Consider the following 15,366-nt stretch of genomic DNA (forward strand, 5'->3'; position numbering starts at 1 on the left):
CCGTTATATATATATATATATATATATATATATATATATATCTTTGAATAGAAAGTTCAAAAGAACAACATTTGAAATTTGAAGATTTCTGAAGTTTCTTTTGTAACAAAGTAAAACTGTCACTTTTGATCAATTGAATGCATTCTTTCATACATAGGAACAAACAACTGTGTATATACAATGCATCTACTTAAAATATATAATTATTATGATAATAAAAAGTAAATTATATGATAATAAAATTGTTGCAAGTAGTTCTGACAGGAAATGATGTAAATGTTTACTTGTTTACTTCATTTGATATTGAAAATATTTTTGCTTAACATTATTTTGTATCTTGAGTATTTAAAAACGTAAGCACATTAAAAACAATAACATTAATCATTAAAAAAATTACACTGAATGTTCAGGACATGAATGCTTGTATCAAACAGTAGCAAGCTACTGTAAGTATCAAACACTGCTCCGGGTGTGTGTTCACGGTGTGTGTGTGTGTTCACTGCTGTGTGTGTGCACTTTGGGTGGGATAAATGCAGAGCACTAATTCCAAGTATGGGTCACCATACTTGGCCACATGTCACGTCACTTTCACTTTCACTTTCAAGTAAACAAGGTGATTATTACTTTTGATGCACAATCTGTTACCCACCCCTAAACTTCACGTAAAGTCAAGTGGAGTCTGAATGGCATGCAACACATTGTGTCAAAGTTTAAAAGGCATAAGGACTTCAAATCATGAATTACATGGATGTAATTCAGTACTTTTTGTTGTCAGTGCAGAGGTCCTTTTGTTCACATATATTATTAAGGTTGTTCTTATATGCTGTCAAACCACAATACTAGGTCCCTCTCATCATGTGAAATGCTGTATCAGTCTTACATAACACCGTATCACTTCTCTCTGGGGGCTTCACCATACTTGGCCACATGTCACGTCACTTTCACTTTCACTTTCAAGTAAACAAGGTGATTATTACTTTTGATGCACAATCTGTTACCCACCCCTAAACTTCACGTAAAGTCAAGTGGAGTCTGAATGGCATGCAACACATTGTGTCAAAGTTTAAAAGGCATAAGGACTTCAAATCATGAATTACATGGATGTAATTCAGTACTTTTTGTTGTCAGTGCAGAGGTCCTTTTGTTCACATATATTATTAAGGTTGTTCTTATATGCTGTCAAACCACAATACTAGGTCCCTCTCATCATGTGAAATGCTGTATCAGTCTTACATAACACCGTATCACTTCTCTCTGGGGGCTGGCCATTTTCCCTTCAAGCAGCTCCATGAGTTTACTAACACCTTTAATATCACTTTTCTTTCACTTCCATGAATGTCTTTTGAAAGCCCATGTACAGGTGCATCTCAATAAATTAGAATGTCGTGGAAAAGTGATAATCACGTGGGGATAATGAGGAAACCAAATTCAGATTTGGTAGCAGTTTTTACATTTGTGTTTTAAAGCATTGAAGGTGGGAAATTCGTACGTCACGTCTTTGTGTCAGCATTGCTGTGGCGGGGGAACAGTATCTTTCTTCGGCTCATTTGCATGCCATTTCATCTGAACTACACAGCTTACTCTTTTGGTTTCTCTCAATATCTGCCACTAATATGAAGAGACCCATCTGCAGGCTGGCCACACCACCTGTCAGCTAAATTATTCATAGGATCTGTTAAAGTGCACTTTTGAAGGGGCTTGTCAAGAGGCAGAGAGAAGTCAAAATGCCCTAATTAGAATTCAGTTGCACCAGCACTGAGAAACAATGTGAACTCGATTGAAAATGTGTAGAAAATTATTTAAGTACGAAACTGCACAGCGAGAAACGCACAACAATATGGTCAGAAAGTGCTGTCTAGTTTTAGTTCTGCAAAGTGGATCATCTTATGTAAGACGTCAAATGTATATGTGTGTGTTTGTTTGTATAAGTGAGTCATATTTTAGGTCATGTACTGGGCCATGTGAGAAGCCTTGAATCCGGATTCATCCTTTACTCTGTCTGTAAACACCACTTTCATGATGCAACTTGAAATGGCACACAGCAAACGGCATGCTATATTTAAAACAATAGCTCTTTACCACCCTTGTTATCTCTTGTAATGGGTTATATGAGGAGTAATATGCATATCTACATGCTTAGCTGTTAAGATCATAATCATAAGTGTCAATGATATGACGGTATTTATTTATTTCTAATCAATTAATTTATTTAAAAATATATTAAAATGAAATGTATATGTACAATGACTTGAATTTAACTTAATACTTCTATATACATAAGGCATAAAGTTAGAAATGTCAGGGTTATACAAAAGTCCTGATATAATCAAGAAAAAAAAATATTTTTAAAAGAAATGAAAACCTTATTAAATCGTTTTTATTATTTCTTAAAGTTTCACAGCTTCTCTTTTTTTTGAAGACTAATAAGAACTTCAGATCATTTGACCTTATGACAAGGCAAGGTTTGTTAAATGGCAAAATATGATTTATAATTTATAAATCAAAAATCACATTTTACCTTAAATATATTAAATATTAATATTTTTTAAATAAAATAATAATTAAGATGCATTCAAGGTGTGAGGTAAAAGTATTATTATTTTTTTATTTTATGGTTACAACACATGACATTAAAGGTTTGGAGAATAAATTTGAACCATTAAAGATATAGTTTTAAAAAATATGAAAGTGCATAAATACAAAGTGTACATTTCTAAGAACTTGGCATGTATGTTAAAAAGACAGCCATACGTGTCATTGATCCATTTGCAATCAAGTTCTAATTCTCTGTCATCTTTTTAGGAACAACAACAAAATCCTCCATATCCCAGAATCCCTCTCCCATTGATATGTTTGTATGTATTTATGAATCCTTTGCTCCTACATTGCTGTAATTGCGGTAATGGGTTTGCAGTGAGCTTTTGTGAGAGACGAGCGCAATGCTGGCACCTATGTTTCCAGATGAATAACTGGGTAAGTTTAAAGACGATGCCTCTTATCGTCTGTGTATCTGGAGTGCTCAAATGCTCAGCTTTTCAGCAACCAACCACAGTAAAACTCACTATTCATCTGCAAGGAAATGAGTGTTTGGCGGTGTTTGTCTTTCATGGGTTTATTTAGCACTGTAGCTGAATTCTGTATGTGTTCTGTGAAGTCATCCATTCAAATGGCCTCAAAACAAGTGATTTTTCTTTTATTTCTAGTACAATTATGTTTCCTGTTTTATGTGTAAAGATCTTTAGTCTTAATGTCACCAACCTGCTGTATGGACTCTGGATTAGGTCAGTGTGAACACATCCACTGAACAAGCACACTGTGCCCTCTTGTGGAAAAAGACAACTATGACATCTGACTCGAAATACCAAAATGGCATTAACATGCTCCAGCAGCATCTTTGATCAAAAGCAGCTCTTCTGAATGATGCTGGAGTGCTTAGTATCAGTTGCAGTAGAGGAGGAGTGATGCTTTCTACGGTTTCTGCTTATCTTGAGCTGCACAGCTCCTCTTCCTCCAGCTGCTACTCACTGGAACTCACTATCGCCCAGACAAAGAGCTCCAATTAAAAATGCATCAAGGTGTGTTTTCTCACTAGACAATAAGGGATATCAATCCAAATACAGGCCGAAAGAAAATAAGCCTCTGGTCATCAATAATGCAGTTGATTATTACAGTGATCCTGCTTCTTCGAGAGGTTTTGTATATTGCTTTGACAGGATAATGTTAAGCTAAGCCAACTGCTTTTACGAACTTCAAAAGGCGGCCTATGTAAAGCAGTATGAGTATTGTTGGTGGTCACAGAGACAAAATGGTTCACTAACTGCTTTATGTCTGTGATCATGCTGTAACAGAGGTGAAGACTACATCCTGTTAACAAATGTTATAGCTCCTTCCAGAGACTACTTAACTGCCTGGAGGTTTTTTTCTTTCTTTCTTTTTGGAGTGAGATTAATAAATTATATATATTTTTTGTTTCTTGTTCTTATCCATCCACCATTTTTATTTGTATTCATTAATTAATTAATTAATTTATTTATTGAAAAGTAATACTTTCATCAGCATTGATCAAAAGTGACAATATAAAGAATTTGACATTGTTACAAAAATTATATTTCAAATAAATGCTGTTCTTTTGAACATTCTAATCATCAGAGAATCCTGAAAAAATTTAAATAGAAACTTCTTTCAAAAAATGATAAATAATCTTACCAACCATAAACTTTTGAGCGGTAGTATATGTACATAAACAGACATGACACTGTTTTGAGCATTTTGCAAGATCAGCCCACTGCTATTTTAAAATATGCAGTTGATTTTGAAAATGCAGTCGATTTTGAAAATATATGAGGTTTTGTACATCCATAATAGTAAAATCTAAGACACAAAACTGTGCACTGCATTCGTTTCTGTCTTCACGTGTAAGGATGACACTTAATAGATTTAATTAAGTAATGTTTTAATAAAAATTTGTGTCATTAATATCATATTCTCTTGCAGTCTTATTAATGATATTTAGCTATGTTGTCTGGTGAAATTAATACAAAATAAAAGGAAAGGGTTAGGGTTAAAATTTTTGTAGAAGTTTTTGATTTCACTGTTGGGAGCTAAAATCATAGCCATTATGTAATGACAAAGTTAAGTTAAAAATATTCATTTTTTATATTGGAAAAACTATAATCAACAGCCTTAGTGATCTGAACATGATATGTAACATGATCCATGCTTGGCCCAGTTATTTTGTGCACAAGCACACAATGAATCATTGTGCCTAATGATACTGAAAAAAGAGCTAATCGTCGGAGCAGAGCTCGTCCGTGTGTAGAACCGTGTGTTACTTCTCAAATAGACCCCTGCCTTTGACCTCATGAGGTGAGCCAGTATAGTTCTCCACTGTTGGATACACAAACACCCTGTCTGGCAGCTGCAGTTTCCAGTCTTTAATGTTTGAGATGTCCACTCTCCAGCCAATAGCCCTTTAGACCTTAAGGGTCAAGAAGGTCCAATCACCTTACACAACACAAAAAAGAGACTTTTCCATTCACCGCGAAACTCAACCTAGGCCAGTAACAGGACTTGTTCCATTTCCAGTTTTAGAGTGCCTAGAGTGTTCTTTCACATGCTTTTCAGGACAAGTTTGATCATGGGTGCTTTATTTAAGCGTTAAGTTACCAGAGGCTTTGTTTTATTGGTAATATAGTCAAAGCCGTTAGCCTGGCCTCAGGTGCCTGATTTTAGAAAACGGTTACTTTGTTATAAAAATAATAATGACACATTATTAATTAAATATTACTTTATTAGCCAATTTCATGAAGTGCTCTCATTGTGAAGATGTAAACAGTAACAATGTTATCCTATGGATGGTGTGCAGTGATTTAGTGAACGTGTTTCAGGTCATAGCTGTCATATACTGTGTATTTTAGCACTCTTGGTATGCTCTATTGGCCAAGCAGAAGCCAGCACTGAAACAGTCCATTTTATAAGATTTTAGCTACATTCAGTGAAATAGGAGATTGTTTTATAGGAGATTATTGTTCCTGCTTATTGTAAACACTTCTTGACTGTACATTATTGTCAATATGGAAGCTGGCATACTGTAGTGTGGATTAGAGATCTGAAACAAGAAGTTGTTTGAGAAGTGACCTAATTTAGTAGACTCAGTAAGAAACAGCAGTATAAATCTCATCATATTGCATTTTTCCCCCTCTTTTTGCTGTGCAGGGATTTTAAAACTAATATGATAGCCTGCCAAAAATGTACTTACTGGAAAAGACAGGCAAGGGTACTTCACATCTCTGCTCTTTAATCACAAGCGTTGTGTATTTGCATTTTCGTTTTAGTCTGCAGTTCAGATGCTGTATTTCAGACATATGTATATGTGTCGTAGCCCATTTTCATAAATGTCACTGTTGAAGTTTAAAGTCATTTTGTTACACAAGTCTGATGTTTAAATAAAATAATAGCTCTTATGTATATGTGTACTATAGTATTTTTTAAAGGTCATAGTTGGTAGCATCGCAAATTCTTTTGTACAGATACACCACCACAGGTTCAAGTGAGCTGCAAGGCTCTTTATTAGACCGTTATAGTGGGATTGACAGGAAAAGAGGGGAATAATGGAACTGGGACACATTGCAGGCCAGGCTCAAACCTGTGTAACCCATATGAGCACCACAAGTGAACATGCCTGGAGCATATGCTCTAACTCTAACTGCCACATCAAATTTGATATGTAATGTGCAAATCAACAATCTAAATTGTTACTAAACGTGTTTTATGTTTCCACAGTCAGCTTCCCACTAGCATATGTCTTCTATAAATGGTGACATTATCGCCTGAGATGGCAGTGAATGTTAACTATGGTTTTTATAAAGCAGCTATGGTGTATTATTGCTGTAGTGTAAATAGTATAGTTGCTATGTTTAGTGTACATAAATCATGGTTTTGTGAGGGAGGTAAGGTAGGGATTGAAGTCTTCTGATTTATTTTTGTGCATGACACATTTTCTCCTGTTTTTTTGTGCTTAATTTTTCTCATATCGCTCTTTCCTACTGTATTTGGGATGCAGTGTGGGTGACACTGGTCAGCACACATGTGCATGTGTACTACTCCACCACGCACCATAACATAGCAGCCATTCGATAGCAGTTGTCTCAGTTTCACTTGATATGGGTATAGTGTGTATCTCACATGCAGCGTCCCAGGAAAGATCAAATGATTTGACCTCAGGAGCTTTGTGCTCCCTGCACCCCTCTCCTGTGCTCTACGCTCCATTGAGCTGGGGCTACTAGTGCAGGGGCTTCCCTTTATTCAGAGAGTTAACACTTTGAGTAGGTACTGTAATTGTAAGCCTGGGTTTTGCACAGACCTATACACACTTTTCCTTTATAAGGTAAAAACATTTACTACCGTTTGAAAGTTAGGAGTCTGTAAGATTGGGGGTCAGTTTGTTTGTTTATTTATTTATTTTGATTTAAGAAATTAAAAGCAAGGAAGCATTAAATTGATCAAAAGTAACAGTAAGGACATTTATAATAGGGCTGTAACCTCGGTGTCCTGGCCAAATTGCCCCCATGGCCTTTGTCAATCATGGCCTCCTAATAATCCCCAACCACTTGATTGGCTCTATGACTTTCTCTCCTCTCCGCCTGTAGCTGGTGTGTGGTGAGCGCACTGGCGCCGTTGTCCTGTGGCTGCCGTCGCATCATCCAAGTGGATGCTGCACACTGGTGGTGGTTGAGGAGAGACCCCCCCACATGATTGTAAAGCGCTTGGGGTGTACAACAATACACAATAAAGCGCTATATAATGGCGCTTTTCCACTGCGTGGTACGACTCGACTCGGCACGGCTCAGTACGGCACGGCACGGTTCGGCTCGGCACGGTTTGCGTTTCCACTGCAATCCGTGATCAGCAGAGTTTACACGTCTTGTTTTGGTAATGGTATGGTTCACTTGGAACCCCAACCGAGGTGGTACTAAAAAAAAGTACCAGGTACTGTACCCAGTGGAAAACCCCCAAAAAGTGAACCGTACCGAACCGTACCGTGCTGTACCATGCAGTGGAAAAGCGCCATAAATGCATCATTCATTTATTCATTCATTCATTCATTCATTCATAATGTTACAAAAGATTTCTATTTCAAATACATGCTGTTCTTTTGCCCAACTGCTTTCAACACTGATAATATTAATAAATGTTTCTTGAGCAGCAGATCTGATCTTTGATTTCTGAAGATCATGTGTCACTAAAGACAGAAGTAATGGCTACTGAATGGCTTATTTATGCATTTGTAATTGCAGGTTAAAGTATTTAATGTCCCTCAGAGCTGCATTAAACAGTGTGTAAATGCGTCTAAATGACACTTCTAATGCAGCTTCTGTGTTTCCTCTGCATTGCAAAAATACATTTTGTTGATACTGATTTAATTTGCTTGGTAACAACCCTGCTGTGAACTGACCACCACACAGAAGATGAAGAATATCAAAACTTTAGGAGTCAGCTGTCCACGGTAGTCCTTAAGATATCAGCACAATAACACATTCAGCAAAATATTGTCTAATTATCGTTATTGATAAAATCCCAGAATATTATCGAGGTATCATTTTTTGTCAATATCGCACACCGCAATTTATGTTATTTAATTGATATGATAATTTATTGATAATAATTGTTTAAATTAATATAATAATTAATACTTTTGACTCATCCATTTTCTTAACAATGGTTTAAAGGCTGAAATGTAAAGTTTATCATTTTAAAACTTGTATCTGAACTGTAAATTATGCTTTTTACAGTAATTTTACAGTTTAATATGGTACTACATTGCCCTACCCCGCTCATATGGTATTAATTTTATTTGTGCAGGTCTTAAAAAGGTCTTAAGTCTTAAATTTGATCTTAAAAATCCTGCAGCAACCCTGGATCAGCATATTAGACTGATTTCTGAAGATCATGTGTCGCTGAAGACAGGAGTAATGGCTACTGAAAATTCAGCTTTGCATCACAGGAAGGAATAAATTACTTTGTAAAATTAAAAAAAGCAGCCACTGAGTCATAACATTGCACAACAATTAAAACAGTACATAAACACAATAAACATAAACAAACGTTTGTCTCAGACTCACAACTATAAACTCAAATACATAAATCACAAACTTAAAAGGAAAAAAACATTGTAATTTTATTTGTACTTATAAGTAACATTAATTAGACTCTAATATGTATATACACTGAACAAAATTATAAACGCAACACTTTTGTTTGCGCACATCCCTAGTGTGAAGTAGTATCTGTGATGTATTGCTTGTAGTCTGTCATGTCAAAACCAATGGGAGGGGAAAAAATACATTACGTTTGTCTCCCTGCTCTAAACATGAGTTTAGATTCCCAACCGTCATTAGATTCTCAACAGCCTGTTTTATTTACACACACCCAGTGCTCATTGTCTCGTTCACTGATGACAGCTGAATATCAGTGATTTATTTAGCCCTATTTTTTCTCAAACATATTTATTGAACATTTTCCAACTTTAACAAAACACACAGGAATATAAACCATGATCTTAAAAAAAAAATTGGCAGAAGAATAAACAGATTTATCCTAGGCCACTAAAAGGAAAAAGAAAAAAGAAAAAATTGAGATAATCAAAAATCAAGTGGAGAACCACACTAAATACATAGTGGTAGTACAATACAAGTTCAAAATCTTATGCACTCACTTGGAGTACATGAATAGGAAAACTCTTCTACAGAATAGTTGACAGTTCATTCCCTAAAAACTGACCTGGCTGACCATTAACTAAACGTACTCCAAAAATATTCCAGTTGAATTAGTTCACTTAAAATCTTGTGCCAGCCAGATATATTCAGAATCTTATCATTTATCCACCTCAATAATATGTTTTTCCTGGCTGCAAATGTAAGAAGATTGTAAATTCTCTTTTCATTTGATAACAACAACAACAACAACAACAAAAAGATACGGCAGACCAAGGATCAAAAATAAAGGATCCAGTACCAACTGCTTATCAAAGATATTACTCATTTCAGATACAATCTTGGCGCAGTATATTTGAACTGATTACATGACGAAAGACATTGAGTTAGAGTACCAATTTGTGGTTTACACTTAAGGCATAGAGGTGAAAGGGTATTGTTAAATGCAGTGGGGAACCATCAGGCTCAGAGTGGGCCTAAACTATTGTAAAAACAATTTTTACATATTTTTTTTAAAGGACAAACTTTTAAATATTATTTTTAATAAAAAGTCCTAATTTCCTGTTTTATTTAAGCAATTCATAATTTCACAATCATCATCTAAATAAAATAAATACAATTTCTGTGGAAATAAACTCTTCAAATCTGCCTATACAGTGAATGCGTTAAATGAACTCCGCCCATTTTCTCCATATTAGAATGTTTCCACCTAGCGTTTGCGGCTCTGTGATTGGTGGTCCAGCTGTGAGATTACAGAGGGCCAAGCAATAGTAAATCAATGGGAGCGTAATTTTAAATGACAGAAAAACGGACCAATCATATCTTTCCTCTAAATGGGCGGACCTTGTTATCACTAACTTAATGACAAGTTCCGCCCACTGTGGGATCTCTATTGAAAAAATATATAAACTCTGATAAACTAACTAGCTATTATTCCCGTCATGATGGAAGCTGCATTTTTGGGCCGCTGTGCCAATAATAATATTATTTAATATAAACACTGCTTGTTTGTAATGAAGTGTCTGTCGCTAAGTTGTTTTGCTGTGAGCGCTGTCATGATGTGTTGGCTTACATTAAACATTACATTTGTTGGTTTTGTGCACAGACTGATTGTGTGATGATGCATTTGTAATGATTCATTTGACTTAAATTTAGCTATGTTTTAGCTATGCTGCACCGCTGCCGTGCGATGCGTGAGTCTAGGGCAACTTATCGCACACCGGACGCATCGCGTTCAGTTCGAGATGGCAGTCCAAAACCTTTAATCTACTCTCCAAACAGTCAAACATTCACTTCAAGAATAAGCAAGTAGTGTCAATGAGTTTGAAGTTCGGTGATTTAAAAAAAAAAACAGAGCAAACAGAATGAGAAAGTGCCATCTATTGTAGTCAAAGCACAGAGGCCGGTGGAGCCGCCGGTGCACGTGTAGAAAACAATTCAAGTGTTCGAATATTAAAGACATGGTGTGGCGCAGCATTGCGCTTCTCATCCGGTATGTGACCGCGTTAAGGCTGGAATAGCCTCTTGTTTCAAAGGTAGAATTGTCAAAGATGACTTTTAGAATTAGACTCTGTAAGCTAGGCTGGTAGTCTGTTCAGCCCCCCGACAAGGGTAGGGGGAGGGGGCCAAGGTTCAAAAGTCACGGTTCGCTACTGGTTAAATGCATGTCTACAGTTTGGTGAAACATGCATTCTATGTACAATTTTGAGTTGTTATAGCCAAATATTTCCAAATATTACCCCATTCTTCATCACTTACAGAAATAGAAAGTTACCTCTCCCAAGCAAGTCTAGTATTTAGAACTACATTTCCCTCAAATGTAGCATTGAGAACTTTATATAAAAAACTCACTTCTTTCCAGGTGTTTGAAAAAGTAGTTTTTCTATAGGAGACAGACTTCTATTAGTAGCCTACATAATGTGGTATCCTTCAAAATATAGTTACTAATCTGTAAAAAAAAAAAATGAAAGAAGTCCTGTTAAATTTGATACTTCGGTCTCAAATCCTCAAAGGACATTAGGCCATAAGCCGATTAATACCTTGATTCACCCAAAATTTGAACCTCCCATCAAATCTGCCTGGAGGGAAGTCTGGGTTATTCACAATTGACGTAAGAGCAGAGGTTAATTTACTTATTCCCTTGAAATGACAAACAGCCCTCCATGCCTTAAGTGCATTTACAGTTACAGGGTTATCACAGTTCTCCAATAAGGATTTCATTTTTTTGAGAAACAACAGATCCACAAGGGGAAGTTTTGACAATGACTGTTGAAGGTCCAACCAAGTAGAAGAGTTATCAAGAGCAACACAATCAGAAATGTATCTTAGATGTGCAGACCATTGGTATAGTTTAATATTAGGCAAATCCAGTCCTCCCATTGAACCTGATAATTGTAGTGCAGAAAATTTCAATCTTGGTTTGCACTTGCTCCAAATAAAGGAGCTAAGCCAGCCATTCACAGCTTTTAAAACCTTTTTAGAGAACAGAATAGGGATCATTTGAATTGCGTATAGAAGCTTGGGAAGGACAGTCATTTTTATAAGAGCCACTCTACCTAATCAAGAAATAGGTAGAGTATCCCATCAGTTTAAATCTTCTCTAATTTTACTAAGAAATGGGGTAAGAGTATCTTTGAAAACATTTTTAAATACAGGGCTTACCACTTAAATGAATTCAGTCCTTTGAAAAAAACAAAAAACAAAAAAAAAAGCCCTTCACAGTCTCTCTTAAAAGTTACTCTCACTTGATTAAATTCATTCATTTTTCGGAGAGCTAAGACTAGAGTTCTCTCTAACCCTGGTGAGCTGCTGTCTCCCTAGACTGTTTCACAGACATGTTTGAACATTCAAATGAGCCCACAGTGTCCATAAACGATGCTTAGGTTGACAGCCCACTAGGTTTGGAAACACAGCCTGATTTGGTGGGATCACTTACAGTTTTATGACATTTCCTGTTCATTATGTCTCATCCACACGTGTAGTATGGGTGGAAATGAGTTGTGCTCATTGTTGAACAGCTCCAGGATGAAACTGTTCTCTGTAAGTGGTACTGTTCTCAGTGGACCTTCACTAATGATATCCTTCCCCCTTTCTCTCTTTTCTTTCTATCTCCCCCTCCAGGTGGTGTTGGTCTTTGCACTCAGCATCGGAGCTCTGGGAATATACTTCATAGATTCTTCGGAGTGAGTCCTATTCTGATTCAACAACTCTTGCCCAAATTATTTATCACATGAATCAAAGGCCTTAAACACAGATGTTAAATAATGAGATCTTATAAACAAGTGATTTCCTTTGCCTCATTTCACTATAAAGACACTTTCAATGAATGGCACCAAATAGGGCTAACTCTAAAATAGGGTCAAAATTCAACAAAGAGGTGGTTAACCATCAGAAAATAGCAGGGCAAAGACAGGATGGATATTTTAGACTTATTTATGTGAAGTTTAAAAATGGATTCTTATTACTGAAATGTGATACTTTTAAGACCATTTAAAATCTATTTTGAGATTGCTTCTTTCTAGCAGTAAACATTTAATAAACAAAAATGTAAAATAATAATTGTAAAATTAATAAATATATCAGTATGCCAAAATCTGTGACAGGGTTGCAAATTTGGCTTTAACTTTAATAAATAAAGATATAACTCTGCAGGAGCTTGCTAAATTGGGAATAGCTTAAATTTCCCAAATATTAAAGATATTTTTTCTTATAATAATTTTGATAACCAGGTTGAAGCTGGAATAATGCAGTAAATACTACAATTTGTTTTGAAATATAGCCACTGGTCAATATTTCTGTAAAATGCATAAACCTCCAATAGTTTTCCAATACTCCAATAGGAGTACAATGCACAGATGGGAGCAGGGCAGTCTACAGTGTTAAGGTACTATTTTCTCATATAGATAATGATACGATATTAATGAGCACTACATTCATTGGTACTGTTAAGGGTACCATTATATAATTCAAGGTTTTGTTCTCTTTCTTCTGTAATGTTGGACTGTAAAGACTCAGTCTCTGTGTAGCGGGATTATTTTGTCAATGAAAGCCAAGCAGGCCAGTTTCCATGGTTACATTAGCAGAGCATCTCTGCTGCCCACCCCTCTCCCCTGTGCTCCCTAGGGAAAGGTGTGCTGTTAGCTGTTGCCCAGGCAACCAGTTTTCATAGTTTTCAAGATGAACTTTGCTCAAAGTATTTACATATGTGATTGCCAGTCTGTAGATACTTTTACATCAGTGACTGTATAATAAGCAAAACTCAGTCACTATGAATATAGCAGTGAGTTTGATGTCAGAGATACAGATTGCTGTGTTGGCATAGTGCAGCGTGTAAAAAGCCAACACGTGCAGTTTAATTCTATGCTAAGCGCTCAAATGAGCATGGGTACAGTCTTGAATATAAAGTCTTACATACAGTCTGTGTGTGCGCATGCTGGAGCGAAGCCAGGCATGATGGGAGATTTTAATCCCTATAATGCTCGGATCAGGATGGTAAAGGAAGCAGAGGGAGTGGGGAGCCACTGTGTTTATGCATCATTCAGAAAAAAACCCTGATCTGGCTCCTCATTTACAATGCATGTTTTCATATTACAGTTTGAGTCCGCAGCTTCCTCATTTGAGTGCATATGCGAGACAGACGATAAACAGATTTAGATGAGGTCAGTTCAGTGTTTGCTGCACAATGATGTTTTTACTTTACACAATGCTGTTTATTTTTGCAAACCCTCATAATTTTGTTAGGCTTTATTGTTTGTGTTTGCTAAATGATAAACTGAGCTAAAACATTTTTATTATTATTTAAAATCATTTAATTTATTACAATGTTGTAAGTTTCACAATACTTACAAAAGCTGTTGCAGAAATTTTTGGAAGTGTATGAGTGAGTTTATTTCATAGATTGATTGGTTGTTCATCTGTTTAATGCACTGAGTAGTAGTAACAAACCTCTCCAACAGCAGAATATTACTTTTTTTTTAGCAACAAGATAAATAATTGCTTGTAAAATTAGAATGATATCTTGGGTTTTACCAGAAATAAATCATCTGTGGTTGCATTTTCTTAAGATATGTCTAGACGTGCAGTCTACCAATAATATCACAGCCACAATGCTAGGATCTTCACATTACAGAGACAAAGTTGCTGGTTTGTGAACACAGCTTAAAAGATTATTCCACTTGTTAGTTTGATTGATATTGATTTGCCAGTCAGTTCAACAGACTCATTTGTTACATTAAAAATGGCTCCATTTGGGCCATTCTTTTGAGCTGCATATTTGGTGTTGCATGCAGTCAGCAATGGAAAATGTATTGTGTTAATGACATATGAAACAGTTCAACAGCAATATAGCGTGTGTCTGTCATCTAAACTACAGTAGTGTCTCTCAACCTTTTTGACATTGAGGCCCCCCTTTTTCCAACACTTCTTTCAAAGGGCCTTTCATATTTCCTCCAGTATTTCTGCTATAATTATGCTGGATAATCCTATTATGACAAAGCTGCTTGTTTTTTTTGTGTGAAATTAGTATTATTATTTAAAAAAAAACAAACAAACTGGGAAATGAACAGACGTCATAGACAATAAAAGAAATAGGATGTATAGATTATTTTAATTAATTAATAACAATATGAAAATGAATTGAATTAATAATATACTTATCTTTAAATCATCCTGCGGCCGTCTAGTTGAGGGCCGCTGCTCTATACCGTTTTGGTGAATCGGTGGCCCTTCAGTTCCGAAAACTGACTGACATCCTAGTCTAAGCTGTCCTGTCACATCTATTGTCTGTGGTCTCAGTCAGGGGATTTTTGCAGACAAGCAAAGTCCTGAATTCACTAGCATTGCAGTGTGGGTGGATTCCAGATAACAGAGCCTAACCGAGTGATCTGGATCTGTTATTGGACTGGACTTGTTGTCAGATTGGACATCACTCTGAAGACAGCGAAAGAAGGCGTAACTTTTATTCTCGCTGTAGTATTGTTGCTGCCGCCATGTCGTGAAGACGCGTGTGTGTTTCTGTGTGTTTCGTTGTGAAAGCGAAACTACTTTGTTTGGCCTTCCAAAAGAGGACGATATCCGCTTCGTCATGCCTTGAGCTGATCCGTGCTGGTCGCTGATGAAATACATCAACTTCGCGCTGTGGATCGCCGGATCGGCT

General features: G+C 36.3%; 1 protein-coding gene across 1 annotated transcript in view; it reads left to right on the top strand.

Moving 5' to 3' along the window:
* Positions 1-15,366, top strand: part of LOC107708442 (calcium-activated potassium channel subunit alpha-1-like) — a 285,003-nt gene that overhangs the window by 162,628 nt on the left and 107,009 nt on the right. The window contains exon 3 of the mRNA XM_016512675.1: positions 12,333-12,394. Coding sequence (XP_016368161.1) covers positions 12,333-12,394 — 62 coding nt within the window. The remainder of the gene's footprint in view (positions 1-12,332; positions 12,395-15,366) is intronic.

Source organism: Sinocyclocheilus rhinocerous, unplaced genomic scaffold (genome assembly GCF_001515625.1).
Source record: "Sinocyclocheilus rhinocerous isolate Xijiao unplaced genomic scaffold, SAMN03320098_v1.1 scaffold295, whole genome shotgun sequence".
Classification (NCBI taxonomy): Eukaryota; Metazoa; Chordata; class Actinopteri; order Cypriniformes; family Cyprinidae; genus Sinocyclocheilus; species Sinocyclocheilus rhinocerous.